Source organism: Lygodium microphyllum, chromosome 18 (genome assembly GCF_053477565.2).
Source record: "Lygodium microphyllum isolate KBCC chromosome 18, Lygodium_microphyllum_v1.1.10, whole genome shotgun sequence".
Taxonomy (NCBI): domain Eukaryota; kingdom Viridiplantae; phylum Streptophyta; class Polypodiopsida; order Schizaeales; family Lygodiaceae; genus Lygodium; species Lygodium microphyllum.
In genome coordinates, this window is record NC_141152.1 from 8141151 (window position 1) to 8167168 (window position 26018).

Sequence of the window (26018 nt, forward strand, 5' to 3'; positions counted from 1 at the left end):
AGTACCTATTTTTATATTGATACATGGGGGACCAAGTATCTAGAACTCAACCTTAAGAGACTTGATAGGTCAAAGAGTTACATAGTAGGCAACTAGATTCAAAGAATACTTGGGTGCAACAGTTGGTTATCAAGGTCATTTCTACACATTAAGAAGCTATGTGTGAAAAGCATAAGAAGACACCGCTATGAACTTGAGGAATTTGTTGTGTTACAAAAGAAATACAAGGTCCTTGTACCTTCTCCAATCCATGTAGATTTACTAATATTCTAATTGAAGAATTATGATTACTATATACACTTTGTATACTTATGGAGAACATTTTACCTTATTTAAAGCTTTTATATTCTTTATATTCCATGAATGAAACTTGAGCTTTATCAATCTTTGATTGGCCTAGCTTAAGCAATTGTGAACATCTAACACAGATAGAGAGATTTTCTAAAATACCCTAAGCACAATTACTCAGCAATTTATCTTGCAAAGCATAGCAAGGAACTTTTAAGAACATAATGACTCACATGGTACATCTTTGTTGGAGAAATACAAGTCCATGGATTCCTTGATGTGGGAAAATTGCAAACCACGTATCATCAATACCTTTGCTTGATGTTTACAAACGTTGCCATGTATGGCCTACTCACATGAGCAACATGCCCACTCGTAGTTTGCATTCTCCAATTTGTACCACAAGTTAATTTTGCTTTGGCTCCTCACCAAGGCAATCAACATCCAAGAATCTTACACTATCATCAAGGGATTCCTTAGGCACATTCCATGGAGCTTGCAACAACATCTAAGATATTAAAGTTCTTTTATAAAATCAACCTTCTTTAGCATATCCTGATACCAGTAATAGGAATGATATGTATCAAACTGCTTGCCAAGACAATGGATTTTTTGTGACCATGATGAAATCCTAGAGGACACGATTGACCCTCATCACTTATATATCCAAAGAGAATGTTCTAGGGCTATTTCTTAGAGTGATGTGCCCTATTATTTCCACATTGATGCGAACAAATCTAACAAATTTAGTGAATATGTCAATAAATTTTGATGGAGTAAAGAGTTAAAGTTGGTAAAATTATTTTTCTTTGATGGGCTTCACGATAATGTGACCATAATAATCAAAGGAGAAAACTATTACTACATTGTTGAGTACACGATAAAGGTCATACCTATCAATAGGATTGCAATCATGGGAAGGAGAAAGAGCTATGGGTATTGATTAAAAGGTTACCCTGATCTTCCCTCACACATTTAAGTGTTGAACCTTAACAAGAAACCCCCTAAGTTCCTCAAAAAGACTATAGAAGTATTTCTTTGGAAAGCAATCTTTCTCAGACTAGATGGATGCTAGATTGCTATTAGGGTGACTATCTGACATTTCAAGTGAAGTATGATCGGGACTCCCATGTTCAAGTAAGTCCACTGCTCCTAGAAAGGGGATTGATAATATTTATCATAGAACCATGAGATTTGGTTGACTAATTTTAAAAAGAGGACATATCTGTAAGGCTCCAACTAGGAGTAACTCACATGCCACCTTAACTCATATTTTCTAGTGAATGGCACATTTAAGTTAGCTAGTACATGCATTTGATCTTTTTCTTACCCCAAGGAGGAGGGGATATGATTTTTCAAGGGGCTTTTCTTTGGTTATCTGATTATCTTTTTATTACTCCAAGCAAAGGATATGATTGTTCAAGGGGGTTATCTTTGGTTATCTAGTTATGTGACCTATTAGCATGTTTGATATGGCATTGTAGTCTATAAGAGAGGTCTTCTATATTTTTCTTTCTACTTAAATTAGCTTTGGTCTATTTCTAAAAGCACTACTATTACTCTAGCCTTATATGACTTGCACATTCCACATGCATGGTCATTGATCTATCATAATCGGTTCTTCTATCACCATGAACGTACACTAGACTATTATGCTAGTCTTATATGAGTCACACATTCTACATCCATGGTCATTTGATCTATCATAATTGATTCCTTCTATCACCATGAAGGTACACTTATAATCTTCATTAGGGCTAGGTCTTGAGAACCCTTACGAGTTTAATCTATGAGCCATTGACTACAATCAAATTAAAGTGTGTGTTCTCTACAACTAGATTATCCCAAGCTTCAAGCACTATTCAATTCACAACATTAATGCTTGCACTTGTTCAATCATTACCCTTTTGATTCTTAAAACATCATATCTATCAGCTCTTCCCAAAAAGTGATCACTCTTACAGTTCTAGGTAGTGAGATGCTAGATTAGGCAAGGCTATGTTAGATTGATCATCTTGCTAATGGATTTCTATCGTTGCTCCTATTCCTACTATCAAAGCTTTGGAAGCTTTCCATAATGTTTTATCCACTCTAAGCGATGCTCTTGCTATGGATCTTGAACGTATATGGCTTCACCACCACTAGTAGTACATTTTTTGTCTCTTCTTTAACTAGTAGGTCAGACACTAGTCCCTAATGGTTCGTGATCTTGATGGGATCCATGATGGTGTTGTGCTCAACATTCCCAAAGCATTCTAGTCTAACACCACTTCTTGATCTTGAAACTTTCTTCCAATGTTGTTGACCATCTCTAGTTGATGTTTGGAATCACGATATATGTACTCTATGGCTTTTTATTTTGGGTCCTTCTATAGCACTCTTTGCGCTTGAGACCTATTTACCTAAGAGCAAAGTGCTTACACTTTTAATCTTTACAATGATTTTGGACACTTCTTTTTTTGTGGATTTTATCTTAGTGTTTTTCTTTTTTATTTGTGATCCATCCACCATTGACGGTCTAAAAGTGTTCTTCTAGCCTTCTTGCTCTAAGCTCTTGTCATGACATTCAATGGGATGGGAATCAAATTCCTATTAGAACTCTCAACTTCCAAATAGAATAAAGGTTACTAATTGTACAATTAACTTATTGAGGATGCTTTTCACTTAGGTGCACTCTAGGCGTGTTTGTTCTACCTTATTTTCTCTATTTGGTCTTGCTTTTCATGGCATTATGAGGCTACATGCCCAAGCTATATGCAATGCTAATAGGAAATTTCCTCTCTAGGTTGCATAATTCCTTTACCCCATCCTATCCCTATATTATTCTTTCAAAGGTTCCTCCACATAGTGTAAGTAACATAAGTCTTTATATAATATTATTCTTCGAGAGGTTCATCCACAAAGTGTGCAAGAATGTCACTTGGAGGATGGGTTATGATTGGATTGGGTGACCCTAGTATTATTGGTGGGTTGACATCAACTCTACATGCTATGAGTCTCTAATCAAGAGGAGCACATATTGATGGTGGGGTTCATGGTCCACAACAAAGTCCTCTATTCATTGAATGTGGATGATGTTCATGATAATTGGAATAGGATAGCCTCTTCAATACTTGACAGAATATTGTATCATGGCTGTACAATCTACACAATCACTATAAACTCTACTCATAAGATTTGGGAATTCTAAAGATAGGTGATTGCCACCACAATGGAGGCATTAAACATTTGATCTATAGGTCCTTATTAAGTTGAATGGAATAAGAGCTTTGGGATTTGTTGCCCACAACATGTGCATCATGACTTGTCTTCACCTTCATCTTCCACACCCGTGCGTGTCTTGCTGCTTGCACAATCCTCTCACATGCTCTTGTGATCCTTCTCACGCGTGCAATTGTGATCATGCCATCCTCCTCAGCTTAGCCATCTCATACTTAGCATATGAGCATGTGTATGTGGGTAGTGCCTAGGTGCATTACATTTTGCCCCACTAAAATTGTGGCTATCTCCAATCACATAGCCTCTTGGTATATCCAAAGCTAATGCAAAGAGTTCTTACCAAATTGACACTCATCCAACTATACTACCTCTTGCATGGAGTAACCCTAAAACTTTAATACTAGAGCTCCTTCCTCTATGTACCATTCTTGTACATTTGAAGTAACATTTATTCTAGTAGCACCAACTCCTAAAGCCTATCAAAAGCTACTAACTTTGGCTCCTCTTGATCTAGGGTTAAATAGAAATAGGTCCATGATACTCCACAAGATTACTCACATGAAATACTAGTTGCATCTTTCAATTAGAGGGTAGCTCGAATTGATAAGTCACATCACTGAGATACTTAATGAATGCATAAAGGCCCCTTCTTTCAAGCTACTAGCGTAGGGGATTTTGTTTTCAAATTACATCAAAAGCTACTCCTTGGATCTTGAGATAGCACCATCGACCTTCTCGAAAGATCAAAAAATGTCTATGTTTGTCGATCTTCTTCTTTTGTTGTTGTTGTGCTTGTTGGATATTCTCCCAAATTTGTTTCAATGCCAATTCCATGACCACGATCTATTGATTTTCCACGTAGCTTCAATAGAGATCTCTAAAGCACAATTAAAGGTATTGCTAACCAACTTCTCGTAAACTATCTCAAATGTGCTCTACCTGGTAGATGCATGGACGATATCCTTGACCACATGCTCGACCAATGGTAGATACTCCTCCTATGCAACCTAATGATATTGAAAATAGTAAAGAAGCATGTTGATCATGTATGATTAGATTTTCTATCTACCCATTAGTTTGTGAATGAAAAGCATTAGAGAACAATGACTTTGTACTAAGGCCATAAAACAAAGCCTTTGAGAACCCACCAAATGAACATAACACAATCCTCTTCGGTAAGCCATGCTCTCAGAAGAGCTGTTTGATGAAAAGCTGTGCAACCCTTGTTGCATCCATGTCTTATTTACATGGAATCAATTAGTCATGCTTGTTGAACGTATCCTCCATTATCATTAAGGTGGCATCATTTTGGAACCGCTTGCTCTTCCAAAGTCCAATAAAGAAAACCATAGGAATCTCTTTCTAAGGAAAATTTGGAATATGCAATGGCTATATCTTCCTCGCAACCTTGTGATTGTCCAATTTTGAGGTCTGGTATGCCTAGCATCCCCTCACATACCAATGTATGTCTTACTTCACTCATGACCAAAAGAAATGTCATGTAATCTTCTCAAGAATGGGACCTCCACTATGATGCCCTACAATATGTGCATTATGCTCCTTTTGTAGAACAGTAACCCTATAAGATCATGTAGCAAACAACAAGACAAATGTTTTCACTACACACACCTATCCTTCACCACATTATCGAAATGAAGGCTGTGCTTGCAACTTTGCACCTCTAGATCAAAATTCAAATCAACCTCACTAGAGTTCCTTCATAGGAGTGAAGAAATCTAACTCCATGGAAGTAACAACCATCATTGCATGCGGTTACTAGCTCAATGCATCAAATATGCCATTCTCCTTTCCAAGTACATATTAAATTCCAAAATTGAATTGAGACAAGAGCTGCCACCAATGCAATTGTTGAGGAGCCATATCCTATTGTGATTAAGTGAGAAGATAGGACAAAGCTTGTTGATGAGACTTGATATAAAAACCTTGCCCAATCAAATAGTGTCTCCACTTTTGAAGTCATGTACAATGGCCAAGAGTTCTTAGTCATAGATCAAATATTCTAACTCACCTGCCTTGAGTTTTCAATTTTCATAAGCTATTGGACAACCACATTGTCACAACACTACTCCTATACCACAATCGCTATCATCACAAATCACCATGAATCAATCTAAGAGGCGCCTCAGCACGATGTGTGGACTCCTGAAGGAAAGGGATACGGTGTTGCTTCCCAAGCTGACAGGCTTTACAAACATCGCAAGCTAGCTTTAGGCGGGGAAGGCCCTCAACCAACTCACGGCATGACAACTCATAAAGAGAGTCATAACCAATATGCCCTAAGCAAAAATGCAAAAGATGCTCATTGTTTGTAAACTCCCGAGATGTGGCAAATGCCTGGAAGCTATGGAACACTGAGCCGTCAACTATCCGCTCGGGACCAAAAAGTGTGTCATATGGTATAGACCATTAGGCTATGCCTCACCGCAAGCAATCACTAAACTAGTCTGAGAGTCAAGGACCTTGATTGTGGTCGCTGTAAAGATAATTACTTGAAGCTTGGTCCATCTCACCTATCCACATCCTATCCTATGGCATCTACAAGAGGCGATGTCACATGTGCATAGTGTTTCACAAACCTACAATAAAACACTTGAATCCCAAGAACATGTGTCTCTTATGCATCTTTAAGACAATGCCACTCCATGATTGCCTTGACCTCTTCAAGATCCATAGAAGTCACTTTTGTGGAAATGGTGCCCCAAATAAGAGATCGACATTATGAAGAATTCACACTTCCTTCAGTTTAAGAAAAGAATTTTCTCTTACAATAATTGCAAGACCCTCTAAAGTGATGATAATACTCCTCTCAAGACTTACTCTAAACCAAAATATCATTAAGGAAACCAATAACACATTTCCCAAGAAGAGGTCACAATGCTCAAGCCATGAGTCTAGACAGTAGGTGCATTGGGTGGCCCAAAAGCAAGCACCACAAACTTGAACAATCCAAATAGAGTCTGAAATGCACTCTTTGGAATATTATTGGGAGCAATTTGAATTTGGTGATAATTGAACTTCAAATCCAACTTGCTGAAAATCACCAAGCCTACTAATTGATCTAATAACTAATCCATTCCCAACAAGAGAAACTTATTTTTGATATAGAGCTTATTGAGTGCCTTGCAATTCACACACATGTGCAAGTTCTCGTTCTTTTTTCTATTAAATAGACTAGAGCATTGAATGGGCTTTCGCTAACTTGAATCAACCCCTTCCCCAAAAGGTCCTCAATATATGATTGAAGCTCCTTGAGCTCCTTTTTCCTCATCCAACAGGGTACTAGCTAATGCACATATTATAGAATCACTTGTTAGTGGAAATTTCCCATACACATAAGAGCAATCATCATGCTCGAAAAGAATAGAGATCTTCTGCAACTTTCTATCTAAGGGAGGGCCATATAAATCCATCATCTCCTTAAGACTCTAACCCAATGTATAGTAGAGAAGCATTTTGAGCTCATCATCCCTCTAGCAATGAAAACTAATACTTCCTACAAAAAAGAAGGCCATAATTACATTACATACATAAAATTTTAATTGTGCTTTTGGATATTAGATGGAAAACCTTACAAAGGATGGACCAATGTCTAAGGTAGATGCCCTCCTACATCAGTTTTGCTCGATGGATCTATAAATTTGCACTCCCTCTTTTTATCCTATGCACTCTTTTGAATCCAATTATAAATTTCCATACTCACTTACTCTCCTTCACATCCCTCCAACACTACATTTCCATACTTTTAGACAAGAGTAAGAAAGTTGTGAAAATGTTCCCCATCTCATCCTCCAATAGTACATTTTCCATACTCACTTACTCTCCTTCACGTCCCTCCATAGGACAAAAACCATCAAGAAGATCCCACTTACCCAACCATGACTCTACTCTAGAAATCTCAAAGATGCAACCTTTAGATATGGGACACACCTAGGTTAATAGACCTAGGCGAGTCGAGAAAGAAAAAGAAAATGCAAGTGTGGCCTTGGGACTTCACTTCACGTAGCTTGGGGGCCCATTAACAAGCACGTTTTTAGTTACTCCATTCAATCCATGTAGTCCCTCTAAAAATGAAGGGATTCCATCAACTTCCAAAGCTAAGAAGATGTGGCAATCGTTCATTCATGGAATCGACCAACCAAGAGTGTATCTCTCCTTTGACATTGGAACAAAATCACTTCAGACATGGGTGTGGCATTGGGACTTGGCTACACCTGCCATACCACTTGAGCAAAGCATGGCTCTTATTACATCTAATCATAATATTGCACATACTAATTTGAATTCAAAATCATGTGCTTCTAACTCAGTAGCAACTAAGTTATACCTCAGCTATCCACACCATTCCTTGCTTCTATCCTACAAGTATATGTACTACAAACAAACATGCAAACATGCTACTTTTCTAAAATTGTCCAACTCCCAAGAAGTACTTGCAAACAACCCTACTACTTTTATCCAGATAATGCAACTCATTATCTCCCGATATTATTCCGTGCTTGTGTGTCATATGCAAGCTACTTGTGTGTTTATCTACATCTTTCCTACTACTAAAAGTTGTCTCTATGCTACTATACAAAGGTTTGCTAGAAGCACTCCAACCCCTTTTCTCCTTTTCTTTGTCCTAATGGTACCTCCAAAATGTGCTTCCCAATCAATCTTTTTCTACCATGTCTACTGTATGTGAGTGTAAGGCATGTCTTACTACTAAACATCCACTTGTCTCCCATATTCTATGTACAAACCTACTGTTGAACAAGCAAGGGGGTAGAATTTGTCAGTGCTGACGAATCCACGTAGCATCTCTTGCTTTTTACCTTGTCAAGAAGCAATTAAACTCTCCCCCCCCCCCCCCCCCCCAAAAAAACCACCACCAATTCCCCAATTGTAAGTTCCCCTTCCACCACCTAAAACTAGGCTCTCCAAGTTGTCTAAAGCTAAAGGAGTTGAAGTTCCCAAACATCCACCCTTGGAATAGTAATCAAAGAAAAAAGTTCAATGCCATGATTATTCATTCTTACTCAATTGAGGTATTTGCTAGGTGATGTAGACTAAAGACAAATTTGTCGCAACATTGATTCACCTTTTAATATTGTATTTTTGCATGATTGCTACAGTTTGCAGCCACTCTCCTTTGACTACTTTCTATAAAGATCTGCACAGGCAAAATTCAACACTTTCCAATTGTGTTACTTGACTCATTCTCACCAATTGCATTTGTTAACACATTCTTAATCTACTCCTATTGAGAAACCAAGTCATTCAACATATTTTCCCCTCCATTCCTACTTTGGTTTCCATCCAAAAAGACTTTTTGGGTGCCTTTCGAAAGATTCAAGGTGCCACTTGAGAGACTTCAATCCGTGACACTCTAGACAATCTATGCATATACATATGGCACTGACTTCACTCATTCTACCCATCCCACATTCATTCCTTCCGATGTCCTATTACTCTCTTTCATCTCTCCACTCTTGGTCACACCTCACCTAGAGGACATCGCAATTCATGGTCTTCATCTCTCCTTGCACACCAGGCATCATGTCTCCTTCACTTTCACGTTGTGTTTTGGGCTACAGATTCTCTGCCTCCACCTGGCGACCATCTCCACTAGAGCTGGCATTAGATTCTACCTATGTTTTTGGCTATAGATTCTCTTCCTCCACCTGGTGACAATCATCTCCATCTAGCATCAACAAGCACCTACGTTTTTTATGCCAGATCACCTCTCTCTACCTTCTAGCGATGGTACTCTCAACCTAATGTCAACCTCTCAAGCTATGTTTTGTAGTCTAACACCTCCCTGGCATGGGCAACAACTTTGGCAAGCACGTGCTACCTCAGATACCTATGTTTTTGTAGTTCATGCTCCATTAAGGGCCAGATTTCCTCATTGGCATGCCATCTTGTTAATCCTCGTCTTCCAAAGTACACGTTTGTAGTTGATCTTCTTCCTCATCTCTGATGGCATTTGAGGACTATGTTCCACTCCTTCAATAATTATCCTTCACCTTCAGCACACATCTTCAACATCCCACTGCTCAAAGTTCATTGTGCAAATTCCCCTCAGTTGTTGCTGCCCAATCAGATAGGACAGTGAGGTTATCTTTTGTTATGTTTTCATCATCATCATCTCCTTTTTTTTTGCATTTTTTCTCTCTTAGTGTTTGCCATACACACTATCTGTTTCTCCTCACAAACCCTACTATTTCTTTGGTTTGCTTCCACAATAATCATTTCTTGGCATCTCTCACCATTCCCGACAAGAGGATAATAAGCCCGCCTCAAAATCATTCAATTGTTCCGCCTTTCAAAACTACTCGTTTGCATTCCAAGAGGGCACATACTACTAAACCTAGTAAACATGCTCATATTCAATCTTAGCTTAGCACTACATGATGTAGACTAAAGATAATTTTTTTACAACATTGATTCAACTTCTAATATGGTGTCTTTGCATGACTATTACAATTTGTAGCCACTCTCTTTGACTACTTTCTATAAAGTGTTGCACATGCAATTCAACACTTTCCAATTGTTGTTTGTTAACACATTCTTAATCTACTCCTCCCACCATGCCCAGTGAGAGAACAGCTTACGAAGGCAATGGAGGAAGGTTGTAAGCACACCTCAAAATCATTTCAATTATTCCTACTTCCAAAACTACTCATTTACACTACATGAGGGCATGTCCTACTAAAGCCACTAAACATGCTCATATTCAACCTTAACCTAGTGATGGCCCTTCTTTGACTCAACCTACCCAATCAAATGAGAGGCTTTCTTTGCCTCTACCCAACCCTTTGCCTCATCCAACCAAGCACCAATCTAAATGTAATGCCAAGAAGGGACACTTGCCAAAATGAACTAAAGAAGATTCTATAAAGGCAATTGCAGCTCATGAATATGCCAATTAGAGAATGTAGTAGGTAGTTTGGAATGTGCTTAATATCATTGGCAAACTAGATTGATGGTAGAACAAAGAAAAGGATGAAGGACCCACCGACTACACTAGCTGAAGAAGAAAAGGCCCTTGTTGATTGGGCCTTTGGCATGCAAATTGTTAGTTGTGGGGTATCTATAAATTGATTAAAACTAAAGGCAACAATATTGTAAGATCTTATCCTTCCTAAATTAAATATCAACCAAAATGCATGATGGGATATTTCACATGCCCAAAAAAATTTCCTCCATTGACATCAAATACAACACAAATCCTACCACAACTACAATAACTATTTTACTTAGCTTCTACGAGTGCCAAGGAAGAATGTCACTATCAATCAGGTCAATGGGGAGGCCTTTGTAGACTACTCTCACTCACTTATACTCACATCCAATAAATACATCAAATCTATGAAGGCCAAAAAAGCCAAGAAGCTAGAATTGGAGAGGCAAAGGGAGAAAAGACGAATTCAGTGGCAATAAAATAAGCAAGCAAAGATGGCAACTACTAAAGCTAGGAGGAAACAAGAAAATGAAAAGCAAGGGGAGAAATGAAGCGATGGGAGGCACAACCCATAGAATCAAAAAGGCACATGAGGGAAGTCCTTAGGGAGGGGTTAATGGTGGACAGTGAATGCTTGCAATCCCTATATGTTCATATCAAAGCATCTCAATTGAGGAGGGCAACATAGCTCTGTGCAATGAGGCAAAAAAGCAAGGAGCAATGAAATAATATGCACCTACCAATTGTGTTTTGTAAGAGGGTTAGAGCATTCCCTAGGCAGCATAGTTTTGCATATTGGTTGCTGCTAACATGTTAGTAGGAACAATACTTTTGTTGCATATTGTCGATGCAAGCCTAGCCAATTGGTATCCTAGCTCCATTGTAATTTGTCCCCTTCCAATCTACTACATCAAATCAAGGTGGCTATTAACTATCTACTTGTGCATGAATGTCGACTATAACTATTGTAGGATACACTTTGAATATTACAACAATTATATTAACAACATCTAAACATTCATGGTCTAAATCTATTCAAGCAAAGATAAAGAAATTTATGTAAAGTTGAGCATACTATAACTAAGAACATAGCTTTGATCATACAAGTACAAGTAGGCTTTGATCATACATGTTTTGATCATACAAGTACACATTGAGAATTTTGTTGAGCTAAAATAACCATTACATGCTAAATTAGCCTCTTAAACAACCCCAAAAATGCTTAATTAATGAAAACCCTAAAATGGTGCGTGGTTTGAGTTAAAATGTTGCATGATACGAAGTCTCGAAACTTTCTATAAATAGGTAGGCTGTCCTCCATTCAGCCCAATCTTGTTTTTATAGGTTTCAAGCCCTCTAGCTTCGCTGCCCACACCCTATTTGCAAAGGATATCTTACGCAAAGTTTTCCACTACTGTCTACGTCAATCTGGCACCTATTTCTAGCCTCCTTGCTATTCACACTATCCAGCTAGGCAATTGTTGCATTGTTGTCATATAGTCTATCCATGTCAACAAACTCCTGTGTTTGTACGCCCCACAGCTACAGCCCTCCAACTATAGGCCAACCATCAAGATCTCATCCCAACTGTGGCCATCAATTTGCTATCTGCATTTATTATGCACACAACTGCCACATCATTTGCTACCGACATTTACTATGCAAATTATTGCCACGTGATCAATTGAATTTACATTTGCAGTTCTCTCTACTATTGTTGGTCCACAACATCATTGTTTTCTGCATTTGTTGTTGTCCGACACTCAAAGGCTGCTGCCTTGCTACATTTCAAGATCCAAAAACAGTATGACATACTCTCCCACTCATCACCTCTATCTTAGTCCTCAAGACATGAGTTCATGGTATAGTTTTCATTCCCTAGACGATTTGCTTACTACATGAGCATTGTATGTTTAGTATTCAGTCATTCATTCAAATTTCCAATCATTATCTTAGAGTTACCCTAACCCTAACTAGTTTCTATTAGTTTATGCTTTGTCGTACACTTTCATTTATGTTTCTACATTAGGGTATTTCTTCACATGGTATCAAAACAAGGTTCTCTTTCACAAAACCTCAACCTTTAATGCTTTGTCCTACGCTTTCATTTATGTTTCTCCATTAGGGTATTTCTTTACATGGTATCAAAATAAGGTTCTCTTTCATGAAACCTCAACCTTTAATCTAAAAGCCCTTCACAAGCAGTAGGAACAACAAGAGGAGAAGATAACTTCGAGCATATCTTTACCACATCATTATGATGCTCCCGATCCTAGCATATTGAGACACAAGTCGGAATGAGCTTCACAGCTTGCTTCTCCGTCTGACATGGCCGGAGAGTCTTCCAACTACCATAGAGTCCACAAACCATACAAGATCTCAGGAGTTGAATACAATCTCATCCTCGTGTATCAAGCTCAACAACAGATTATTGAACGTAAATTTGAGTTTTCCCCTTTATATTCAATGCATTGGTCTAATGATTTTGTAGGAAGGACAGAAGCTTCACAAAGGACTAGCCATCCTGACGTGGAAACTTGCATGAACTACAAACCATTTTCCTCTCCACCATCATCATTCATCACCTCTTTCATCTTTTCCAAACACATCACCTTCTTTAACTCCTATGTCAAGCTAAGTTTACTTTCTCTTTTTCGCAAGATATTGGTGATACTCATGATGAAGGAACTCTTCATACGAAGTATTGGTTCATAAGCCCCGAATTGACTCCCTGAACCTATGGAATCTTGTGTAGGGTTGGAACCCCAACCTGATTCAGCACTTCTTCTATATGAGATTGTCTGCTCATGGAAGGTTAGGAATGCCTCCACTATTGTCGAGCTAATGCATGGTCTATTGCCTGAATTTCATTCACAACTTCAACATTTCGACTTAGCATTTGACCATTGATCACAGACTAGTATGTGGCTCACGATAGGACCCATCATATTAATTTGGATCATAAGTGTCAAAATTTTAAAATCGCTAACTGGGATGACTTCAAGGTCAAGTTGGCTAAGTATCGGTGCATTCTTGTTGATTTCTCTTCCATAGGCTCCTATGTCATCGAACGATTAGGTCACATTGTTCTAAACAAGCTGCCGAGGAAATACTTCCATTTTGTGCGCCGGGTGATTTCACAACCCACTATGCCCACATTCTATAAATTTGAGTATCAACTACTGCGTTACATTCGGTTGTTTGATGATGAGTTCCATAGTATGACCTCTACAGAGGGGGCTCTCATTGTTTCTTCTCAAAAGGGGTAGCAAGGGTAGGGTAAACAAAATCAAAATTTAAAAAAACTCAAAATCAAAATCAAAATCAAGCTAATGAGACCTGAGGAAACTCTCAGTCATCTCTTGAACCCAGGTGGCAAAATGTATCAAAGAAAAATTAGTATTATCAACGTTGTCAGAAGACTGGCCACTTTGATGACAAGTGTCGATCAAAGGCAAGAGATACAGCACCAAAAGCTAAGACTCATACCCCCACTGCTCAGTCAAGCAATCCCCAGCACAAGAAGAGACAAGGTGGTGGCAACCCTCAAGGGTAGTGGAAAGACCAAACCCACACTACCACCGCTCCATAGTGACATTTGAGCATACGAGTCTCATCTACATTTGCAAGTTGCCTCCTAACGAGGTGACTACAGAGGTCCACTCGTCACAGTCGAGTACTTCAGCTACTCCTTGGATTGTGGACAGTGGAGCTACTCATCATATGACCATCATTAAGGACATTTTCATTTTCAGAGCCCCTACAATCCAGAGAGTCCGAGTTTGGAACAACTCCTCGATCAAGATTCAGGCTCACAATTGCGTCAATTTTGCAACTGACCATGGCCTAGACTACACTACATTGGATGATGTATACTATGTCCCCCAACTTGGGGTGAAGTTGTTACCTACTCAAAATTTTTTGCAGGTTGGGTTGTCGAGTAGTCTTCTTCACTCTGACCACAATCTAGGTTCTTGAATCTCAAACTAGTTTAGTAATTGCTCACGATGAGGCACAATCTACTGGCCTGGGTACAACATGACCCACTTTTCTTTCTGAGCTAACAACCGAGGGCTCTAAGTTCCACCACTTCCAAGCTTTAGCCACTGCATGGGAGCCTACAAGCATTGAGCATCTTTGGCATTTTTGTTTGGTGCTAGCAATAGTTAAGCCTCCATGAACCAGATTGATGTTGAAAAAATCTCAAATACGAGGATTCAATGCTGGAAAACTGAGTTCAGAAATCAATGCAAGTACAATTTATACTACAAGAGGGACATTCCTACGCATGCTATGGATTGAAAAGATAAAATGTGCAATGCTAGGATCCAGCTGTGAGACGCAAAAGACTGCAAAGAGCCAACCTGTTGTATTCTATAACCTGCATTCTATAACCTCCTGCCTCTTAACTGCCCAGTAGTGATCTTATTGACCAACTACATGCTTGGTCAAAATATCTGTCCTATATCATCACCTCTCACCTGTCCATGCAACCTCTAGCCATTTTTAAGCCCTTTTTTTTTGCAAATAAAATGTGGCTGATTATATTACTCAAAAAAACTAATTACAACGAAGTGCTCATGCTCAACAAACTAGCTGGAGCTGATGCAAAGCCACAAACACATCATGTATACAAGCCTCTCAAGGCGGTCTGGAGGGGGTGGGGGCAAGAAGCCATGGAGGGGGGGTGTATCGCCATCTAGGGATACATGCTTGCATCACAAAAAATAGGTCCTAGCCGCCCCAAGTATGCATGAAATGACAACGGAGCTCTTGACGAGCCCTGGACTCGCCCTGCACTTGATCCCAACAGTCATGGAGGGAGTGGATGATGGAGATCCAGAGCTCTGCTAAGGTCACATGTACTGAAAGTCTCTCTCCGTCAAAAGCCTCTTGATACCATGTCTTCCAAATATGCCATCCAGTAAGACTCCCTATGATCTCGCATACCTCAGAGCGATCTGATGTGGGCTCCAGTACCTGGCGGATGGGTAAAGCCTCCAAACCGACCATTGCGTACAACCCTACCTCGATGATGAATATCGTGTCCTGCATCCCGGCCTCATACAGAAGGTGACAACCATGGCTGATTGCTTACCAGCAGAAAGCTCCCCATAAGATATATCCAAGGCTGGGTGCTATACGGCAAAGGATGCAACATGCTCCTCTCCACACGAGTTGTGCCTCCTCACATGACCAAAGGCAGTGCTTTGGGATTTCCAAATGCTACTGTGTGCAGCGCTTATAACCTCCCTCTTGCATTTCGGCAAGCCAACTTCCCACCGCCAAGCCTCCATGTGCCACCAACCATAAGAAATACGATACCATCCTCGGCCTCCAACTATCCCATAGGTGGCGCCAGAAGGTTCTTCAAAGCGCCTCCATGATACTGTGCTCCGCCCAGTGCCTGCTATGTGACGACACCCAATCCATATCCTCCTGTATCAATACGTGTCTACCAATCCTGACACTGTACTCCAAGAACCTTGGTGGCGTCTTGGCTACTGCAATGGTCGGCCATAGCCACTCCTGGATCCCACTCCAGCTCATCAAGTGGTCTACCCTCCTAAATCTAAAGGCGCCACTCTTTGAGCTCCTTCTAGAAAACATAGGGGTCCAGTTGCCATGTCTTCCCCTAAAGGCCCACCACCCAAATCCTCCTCCACGAAAGGGCAGCTATCCCCTCATCCTATTGCTCTCTGTCAAGGGCCAGACGCCCCCCCTCCTGAAAGGTGAAGGTCCCTTGTGGGGCGCCGCCCACTCTACCTGCCACCTGTAGGGAGATGCCTGCTGGTGAAAACCTAGCAGCCCATACCTCCCCGAGCTCTATCAGCACTCATATTGGGGGAGCAAGCCACTCTATAGGTATTGCTGCATCTATCTCCCTTCTCCTCAACTCTACTCCTCCCTAGCAGCTTGATACTCGCTGCAACACCTCCTTATCTACCATCTTATACACCTCCCGCCATGTCCTAATGGTACGAGCCGGGCTGGCCTCCCAACCAACCCACTAGATGTGGGGGTGGTCACCAATCTATGCCCCTTCCCAATCTTTGACCTAAGTGTTCGGGATCACCGGTTGATGGTCCAACCCACTAGATGTGGGGGTGGTCACCAATCTATGCCCCTTCCCGATCTTTGATCTAAGTGTTCGGGATCACCGGTTGATGGTCTATCTCCTCCTAGCAACCCGGAGGGCTCTAGATTACGGCCTTACGGAGGCCCTGCCACACGTGAAGTAAGCTGCGTAGGAAAGGTGATCTGGGCTGACGTGAAGATCCATCTCAGGGACGGACTCCACTCACCACCAAGCCTCAGTCTATAATCCTGAAGACCCTCTTGCAATAAAACCTTCCAAGTCTGCCCGCCTCGTATGAGGCCACGGACAACTAGCTTGCCCAAGAGGGCCATACTCTGGTACTCTGGGTCTATGTGAAGGGGATGCAAAATGTACACGGGCAGGCCTAGAGGCCTTTTATCCCAACAACCTCCCACTAAAAGGCCAATGTGACTGGGGAGTGAAAACAAGGAAAAGAAAAAAAAGACAAGGTGAGGAATCATGACATCTCACCCAACGCCTAATCGAAAAGCGAGCTGTGCAAGAAGTGTCGGGAACCTCTGCAGAAGAAGAGTCAAGCATCCTCTCGAGTCCATGGCATCCAGGAGATAAGTAATCCCGCAGCTCCATACAATGGAGCAATCCAAGAATGCTTCTCATAAAGCAACCACAACTCATTAGTGCATGGCTGTAAAGCATCAAAGTCACGCATAGCATCACCGTGGCGCATACAAGACAGCGCAGAGCAGTCAAACTCTCCAGAGTCAATCACTGAAAGAGAGTCAACATCCCGGACACTTGTCCAATGGGGTCTCAAGACTACATGTTGCCTCAGCAAAGCAGAAGACTGACATATGGCTGGTTGTCCAACCTGCAAAACTACAAGAAAACAGCTTTCATGAGCCTGCAAGGGGTCTAGAAACTGATCACCAACATCCTAACCCTAACTACTATGCATAGCTATGTCATCTGGGCCAATAAGTGCCTCATTTTCAGCATAAACAGCTTATTGTAATGGCACTATAGCTGCTGTAAGATCAGCTATACAGCGTATTGAATGCTCATGGAGAGGCTTGAGAGGTATCTGCATCTCATAGAAGACAGCATGACGGCTGTGTATGACATGCTAGGCATCCAAATCCCATAATTTGTAGGCCTTAAAGTCACCATCTCCATAACCAAGGAGGATACATCTACATGACATAGGCTCATGTGGCATACGTATAGATGCCTGGCAACCAAACATCCTCAAGTAATCATAGGAGGGCTGCATGCCACTCCATGCCTCATAGGGTATAATACCATCCAAGGTCAAGCACGGCGTCCTGTTAACCAAATAGACTGCCATCATAAGGGCCTTAGTCCAAAAGCCATAAGACAACCCAGCTATGGTAAGCATAGAAGCAACCTTTGCCTGTAAGGTCAGGCACATGCCATGAGCAATCTCATAATACCGTGGGTACAAGAAATCAATGCCATACTGCTGACAAGAGCTCCGAAAGCTAGGAGAGAGAGCATGAATCTCATCATCCATCTGCAAGTACCTAGGCCGGCTACCAGCAGAATCCATAACCTGTCAAGCATAACTGCAGCATCCTCAATCTGCACCAAGGGAAAAGCCCAAACATGGTGGGTAGCATGATCAACAAAGGTCACAAAGTACGACGCTCCACCAAGTGACTAGGAAGGCATAGGTCCATACACTGCACAATGGACAAGATCTAGAGAAGCATACCTCATACGATTGCCATAAACCAAGGGGACTCTGCAAGGACCAAGAGTACAATCAGGGCAAGCATCAAGATCTGTAAGTGACATAGAAGGCAACAATGAGTCTAAACGAGACAAGATCTCCATCTCTCTATGGTGCATATGGCCTAGGCGATAATGCCATAACAATGCATGTGATATCCGGATAACTGTAACCATAGAATCTCCCACATGAGAGACATGCACTGGGTAATGAGAACCAACTCTAGAACCTCTGGCCAAAACCAAGCAACCACAATAGATCTTCCATGACCTATCCTGAAGAGAAATAGTATATCCTGCATTATGCAACTGACTGACAGAAATCAAGCTCTTACTGAGCATGGGAACATGTAAAACATCCCTGAGTATAAGAGAAGTCCCATTAGGCAAAGCTAGGTGTATATCCCCTATACCAACAATAGCATAAGATTGCTCAAGGCCCAAATCAATACATCCGTCAACCTCCGTGTAAGAAGAAAACCATGCTCTATGAGGGGTAACATGACAAGATGCCATAGAGTCCAAAAGCCAATCAAACTCATAGGCCTGATCACTAAGCAAGTAAATTGTAGGGAAACAAGATAACAAGAGTACATACTCAACTGCATCATCACGGGTAACTACATGTACCTCACCACTAGTAAGAGTGGTAACACCTGCTGCATATGTTGTATCTCTGACTCTTTGCTCATGTTGAGTCCGTCTTTGTCTCTACTGCTCTCTAATCCGTCTAAAGAATTTTCTTTGAACATGCCCAAGCTTCCCACAATGGAAGCAAACAACATTTGAAGTAGAAGTACCTGTAGAAGTCGACAAGGAATCCAAGTCATCATAAATAGGACTATCCATAGCATCCACGAAGCTCAAGCAGTCAAGGGCTATCCCAACGGAGGAAACCTGCTCATAAACACAATCATCTACAAGCACATCATTGGTAGAAGCATGCTGCAAAGGCTCATGAAACCCTAATAGACGGGAGGACATAAAGGCATCAACCAAGGATGCAAAAGCTCCCACATGAAGAAGAGTCGTAGCCAACTACATGATATAACCAACCACATTACGGTAAAGCATAAGACATCTATCATAAGAGCATATGGTATTCAGCCATGAGATCATCCCATAACCATGATGGTAAACATGAAACATGACTCTGCAGTACATCAGACCACATAGTAGCATCCAAGTAGCATAAGATCCTACAATGGTCAAGCTCCAAGAGAAGCCCAAGTATCTGTACAACATCCAAATAAGTGACTCTGTAAAGTACATGATAGTAGACAAAGTGCATAGCCGGATAAGCATCAAGAGCAACTACTCTCTGTGACCTGTATGGAAAAAAGCAACCCAACTAGCATAGAGGCTAGGCAACACAAAAGCAACAAAGCCATAACTGCTAAACCCAAGCATTGTCAAGAAGTCTAGTAATCAAGGAGTAACCCGCAAAGAACCAAGCATCAATGAGCAATGAAATCTCAATAACCAATTGCCAAGACAATGGAGCAAGCACTGCTCAAAACATGTATCTGCATCCAAGTAAATCCAAGATCTATAATTGGGGCATTAAGTGCCAAATAGCATCCAAGCTGCATAAGTGATAAGCCAAACAAATGCAAACTGCTCAACAAAATTCTCAAATACAAGTCGATTCAAGCCTAAACATCTGCCATACTGCAGCCGAACCCAAAAGCATCCACATCAGATATCAGTCCCATAATGGGTAGCACGGGGCATAAACCTTGTCAAGTGAAATGCCAGCTGCAAAGAAAATAACAGTGAACCAAGAATTGAGCTCCACTCTTTACTCAAGAAGCATCCGGGAGCATAAACATCAAAGTGGCATCATCCAGATACATCAGCATATCATCCCGAGTAGTCAGGAGCATCCGTAGACCATAGGCATAACCAAACTAGAGATAAAATAACCTATCAACCAAGGTAGCATAAATCCCAACCAACAACAAAGTGTCCGCATCCAAATCAAGGCTCAATAGCTTTCAAATAGCATATCCAAGCATAAACCATGATGACCAAGCATCAATACATCCAACAAGACACCCGAATGTCAACAAAGAGCATTATGCATAAGCCGTCCATGATAAAACCTTGCTACCTAAATAATGTACAGCATTAAATTCCTGCATAAATTGAGCTATGGAAGCTCAAACCAAGTTCCAAAGCATTTCAAAATATTGGACAAACATCCCCAAAGCATCTGGGCATCAAATACCAAGCCTTGGAAGCATCACATAAGCTAAGAGCATGACATTTTCTTATTGTAAATCAACTCAGATCTATAACAGAAAATTCTATTATCAGAATTTGGCAGATCTGACATCACCATTGCATGCGGAGAGTGCCAAAACCCCAAGTTAGACTCTTACCTTGCCTAAATCAGATTCCGGATGCCTAAGATATGAGAAAAAAATTGGATTTTTTAGCCAAATTTTGAAATAGGCACAAAAAAACGTGAGCTGCTACTGTGGGGCCTGCTAGTTATGCTGAGGATAAGGGGGCAAATGGGGGTGGCCGGGGAGAGGCGAGAGATGAAATCTTACCATGGAGGGAAGAAGCCATGGCTGGCATTGAAGCTCCAAGCTCTAGGTCTTCAATCCGAGCTAAAGTAATACCGGGCCAAGCTCCACGATCAAGCTCTGATCCAAAGCTCTGATACCAGTTGAAGGGGATACAATGGCAGTGGAGAAGGAGAAGAGGAAGATGCGGGAGAGAAGAGCATACACAATGTAGGTGCTGTCCAATTGAACTGACAGCCTTATTGCACTATCATATTATATATGAATAAAGAATGGGCGGTCACAATGTATACGGGCAGACCCAGAGGCCTTTTACCCCAACACTATGATCCCAAGCCCTCCCTCTGACCGATGTCGTATGAAGGTCGCCCACGCTACCTTGGCCCTGGAATCCCTGGAGCCATCTGATCCTAACCAAAGAAAGTTCCGCACTAGGCGGCGAAGCTGCACTATGCAGGATAAGAAGAAGCACCAACACGAGGCGATATACCAGGCCGTCGCTAGGAGGACCTGGTTAACCACTAGGGCTCGACCGGCTAGTGAGAGGCGAGATGTGCTCCAGTAGGTCAGTTTCCTCCGAATAAAATCAAGGACAGGAAGAAACTACTGGGCAGGGATAATATCAAGTCCCACCTGGAACCGTAGGTACCGGACGGTCTGCCCTCTGCTCACCCATCTAAATCCCAGGTGGACGCCCCACTCCGTGCTAGAGTCCGGGTCTGTGAGGAAACCAACCGACTTTCGCCAGTTGATTTTCACTCCCGTTGTAAAATAGAACACCTCAAGAGCCAACCTCACTCTCTCTAGCATCAGCTCATCGTCCTCTATGTAGAGTGTTGTGTCATCTGTATACTCTGAGTCTAACAACTCGGTCTCCTCTCTCACTGGAAGTCGAAGGCCGTGTAATCCGCTCACACGTGACCTGAGGAAATGGGACATCGCCTTTGCAAAGAGTAGGAACAGGTACGGGACCAAGGGGCAGCCCTGCCATATCGATCTCTCCAGCCAAAACTCCTCCCCATGCCTACCACCTATGAGAGCTCTGCTGGTGGCTGATCTATAAAGTGTGGAGACTCCGCAAATCCAAGCCTGGAGGAAACCCAACCTCACCATGGTGCCCTCTAGAAAGTCCCAGTCCACCCTATCATAAGCTTTCTCAAAATCCAAGAGTAGTACGGCTAGTCTCTGCCCACTATGCTGAGCCCACTCTGTCGCCTCAAACAAGGTGAATACATTGTCCAGGATGCTCCTATCCTGGACAAAGCCTATCTGTGTGTCATGGATGATGTCTGGCAGTATGAGGCATAGTTGCCTACCAATCATCTTTGCCAATGCCTTATAGGCCACTAACAATAATGTGATCAGTCTCCACTGGGAAAGCTCCAACCAGTCTCCCCCTTTGGGGAGAAGATTGATAAGGCCTACTGAAAGACTCCCTGGCATCTGTCCTGTAGTGAAGATCTCTTGGAAGGCCATCAGTAGGGAGTCCTTCACCACTTCCCAGTAGGTAGCAAAGAAGGCCTTAGAGAGGCCATCCTCTCCCGAGCATTTCTACCCATCCTATGTATGGAAAGCCTCCTCCAGTTCCTTCTCTGTGAAGGGGGCTAGGAAAGAGCATCCCATCTCCTCTCCTCTGAGACCAAGGACGAGATGTGATCCCTACTGTCTATATTGCTGCCCTCTAGCTAAGGTTATTTCTTGCTCAAAAAAGTGACTGTAGTAGTCGGTGGTGATCTCCATCACCTTGTCTGGGGACTAGAACGAGTCATTCCATACTAATCTCGAAGGCTACGTATCTGCTCTCCTGAGGAGCGAGGCTGGTGCACCTGGAAGAACTCCTTGCACATCGTATCTCCCTTCCGCGCCCAGAAAGCTACTGAGGTGAGGAAAGAAAACTCCGAGCGCTTGTCCTCTAAGCCAGCAATGGCTGCTCGTGAACGCACCTCTTGTGCGTGGAGGGTGGGATCCCCTGGTGCCTCCTGTAGTAATCTCTGCGTAGCTACAAGGTCCCGCCGGGTGCTCTCTCCTCCCAGCTCTACTGCCTGGTCTCTATGGATGCCCGTTGGCAAATTCTGCTAGACTCGGCTAGGGCCTCTACAACCTTCTCTGCGATCCAGACCCTCCTGCCCCACTTCTTGGTCCAAACTTGCTCTATGTGTCTCGTCACCTCCTCCCTCCTATAGATCGAGTCAAGGATCTAACAGGCTTGTGTGTCTAGGGCAGATGCTGGGGAATCTAGTGTTAAGAGAACAGGACAATGATCGAACAACATGATGCCTACCAACTGCCCAATCTGACCTCCACGAGAGCCACCCCACTCTCCCACATAAAACCTGTCCAACCGCTCCAGCAGGACTCCACCTAGCCGCCTGTATCCCCAAGAGAAGTCTAGCGACCTCTCCCTCCTGTGGAAGACAGGGTCTCTCCAGACATCGCATGCTCCTACTGCCAATAGAAAGACCTCCCAGGCCTCCTGCTCCTCCCCAGCCATGCCATGGTAGTTTCTACCTCTGCCCTGCTGGTCCTCCAAAGCTTCTTCCAGGTTGTTGAAGTCTCCTCCAACGATCCAAGAGTCCACCTCTGGCACACCCTTTCCAAAGTTTTGAGGACAACTTTTTTGGGCAGGGATGGATTGTAATAAAGCAATTTTCATGTTGCTTTAATTAGGAAATTAGCCTAGTTTGGATTGGAGTATAAAAAGCAAGAGGGTGCCAATGTAAAGTATCTTTTAATCATTTTACACATCTCCACGTCAGAGTCCACCTGCATGCCTGTCAACGGAGCCCCCTTGGCTCCAAAGTGCGTACAATCTACTGCCTGATGCCCAAAGTCGTGGCAGCGCACGAATTGCCTGGTTGCCCAGTCACAATGACCTGCTGCCTAAAGGAGTGCCCTCCTACCTCGATCTCCAAGAACTTTGGGATACACTTTGTGTCTTTCATGGCCACTCATACCATTGGGACTCCTACAGCTATCACTGCATCCGCGCAGGAGGCAAGGAGAACTGTGCCAAAGAGTCATCCAAAGTCCTCCGCTAACTAGCGGTACTCTACCGCCAGTCCGGGGAAAAGTAAAGTGACTGGGTGTCTGAGAAATCTGTTGTGGAGCGCAAATGACTCCACAGTGAAGCACTACCAGGGAACCATGTAGATGACCCCCTTTCGTGGAGGCATAGGGCGAGCTCTCCACTAACTCACGAGCTACATCCGCAGAGGTGAGTCGAACCATGAAGATCCCTCGGCCCATGAGAACTGCCTCCACAATCTGCGTTGTGCCAACGCACAGCGTGGAGTGGAGCCAATCCCATAGCTGGGCCCTCGATGGGGAGTGTCCAATGACCTAACCAAAGATTGCGGTTTCTTTTAGCTCCAGCTTTATGGCACGGACTGCTAAGAGCTGTTCCTCAGAGAGGACAAGTGCAAGGTGTTTGACTGGGGGACACTCACAGAATGCGCTGTCTGACCAGAGGTTTCCATTGCGCGTCCCTATTGAGGAACATGCCACGGGGGGGGGGGTTTTCTGTTTTCTGACGGTGATGGAGGCACCGAGTGTCACAAAAAATGTTTCCAGAATGAAGTCGCGCGGGTGAGGGGCCTGGTGCTGCCAATTGAAAGGGATGGGGAACAGCGCAGGAGTTGGGGGGGGTCAGCGCAGGATTTTGGGCGTGGGGGCGCGAAGAGGTTTTACCGGTGGAGCCAGAGCGGGGAGGTGATGGGCGTGGGGCAGTGCTGTGGGAAGCAGCTCGATGGCACATCAGTCTAGCAGGGGGGAGAGGCACACCGCGTCACAGGAGGAGACAGGCGGCAAAACGGTTGGGTCGCGGGGGGGCGCTGTGGCGAGTCAACAGGAGAGACGGGGGTTGCGGGAGCGCAATGGCAGGTCAGCGATGACGGGCAATGGAGCTTTAAGCCCAATTGTCATCGGTCTTACAACACCAAACCAGTCCCTTGCCATGCAAACTTTAGGACACGTGAAAGCAGCGTAGTCTTTGGCTCAAAAAATGGCCAAGTGAAACATTTTCGTTGTGCAAAACCTAGTTCAGTCAACATGAATTTGATATAATTATATTCAATCTCCCTTTATGCAAGATGAATATAAAAGATCTACCTATTATAGAGTTTGCCTCCAATTTACAATCTCGATCAAGCCTAAGAAAACATTCAGGGGATGAGCAACACGTGCATACCTCCTCATTTCAAAAAATGTAACCATGCTGCATATGCAGCTGGATTCATCTTTTGCAGCTGTGTGGTCAGACATAATTGATAGCTCTCCCCATCCTTGATAAAATGTAGATTATCTTTCACAGCTTGTACTGTTTCCTGGACTTGAACAGACTGAAATCAGTTCCAGATTGGAGCTCTTCATAGAAGATGATGATTTCAAATATATCCCACTCACACTTTGACAGAGTACAAAGATTTCAACAAACACAAGACATAGACAACAAAGAGCAAAAACCTTGCATAGCGAAAGGATATATGGAACAAATGCCCATGTTGGAGAGTGATATGCCCAACATCTGTACCAACCTTTATTCCACAAACTGGACATACTTGCAACATGATGCCAAGTGAATCAGATTGACACCTGCTATAAATTTGTAAAGAAGAACCATCATATTAATGCCAGTGGGCAACCAGTGAAATTCAAATATTTACTGCAGTCCTGGTCTCCAAGCAGTGCTCTCCCTCTAGGTGGGAGCAAAATGTACCTATATTGAGGGATTTATTCTACAATCCAATGGGGAAAGTGACTTGCGGGAGAAACAGAAAGTGACTTGCGGCAGAAGCACCAATCTGAATGCAAAGCAAAACACACCTTTGTGAAGATTTGATGCAGGAAAGTTACCACTACCGAAATCACCCCTTTGCAGGAGAAGCACCAGTCAGCTCAGGTTAATGAAGCCTCAACTTCATCATGCAGTCTGTATCTTTAAATTCATGGTCGCAAGTTCATGTCCATATCTTTAAAGCCCATAGTCCGACCTGATCATCATAGTGGAAGAGAATCAATATCTCATTAGACAAGGAAGCACAGTAAGGCATTTGACTAGGAAGCATAGCAAGACATTTGACAATCTCTATCATCATGCCTCCCAAGCTGCCCTCATGGAAACAGACATCCTGTCTCACTTCCTAATTATGAAAGTCAGCATGCAAATTCGGAAAAATAGACAGAACATCAATCAATACATTGC

General features: G+C 42.7%; 1 protein-coding gene across 7 annotated transcripts in view; it reads right to left on the reverse strand.

Moving 5' to 3' along the window:
* Positions 1-26018, reverse strand: part of LOC148020555 (pentatricopeptide repeat-containing protein At3g09040, mitochondrial-like) — a 48337-nt gene that overhangs the window by 11156 nt on the left and 11163 nt on the right. For 2 of the 7 annotated variants that reach the window (XR_015694560.1, XR_015694559.1), the window contains exons 3-5: positions 25640-25806; positions 25351-25408; positions 25005-25140 (exon numbers count right to left, since the gene is read on the reverse strand). Coding sequence is in view for 1 of the 7 variants with exons in the window: in XM_087698334.1 (XP_087554460.1) it covers positions 25760-25806 (47 nt within the window). In the remaining 6 variants the exon portion in view is untranslated. The other 5 variants (XR_015694564.1, XR_015694563.1, XR_015694561.1 and 2 more) reach the window with 4 other exon arrangements.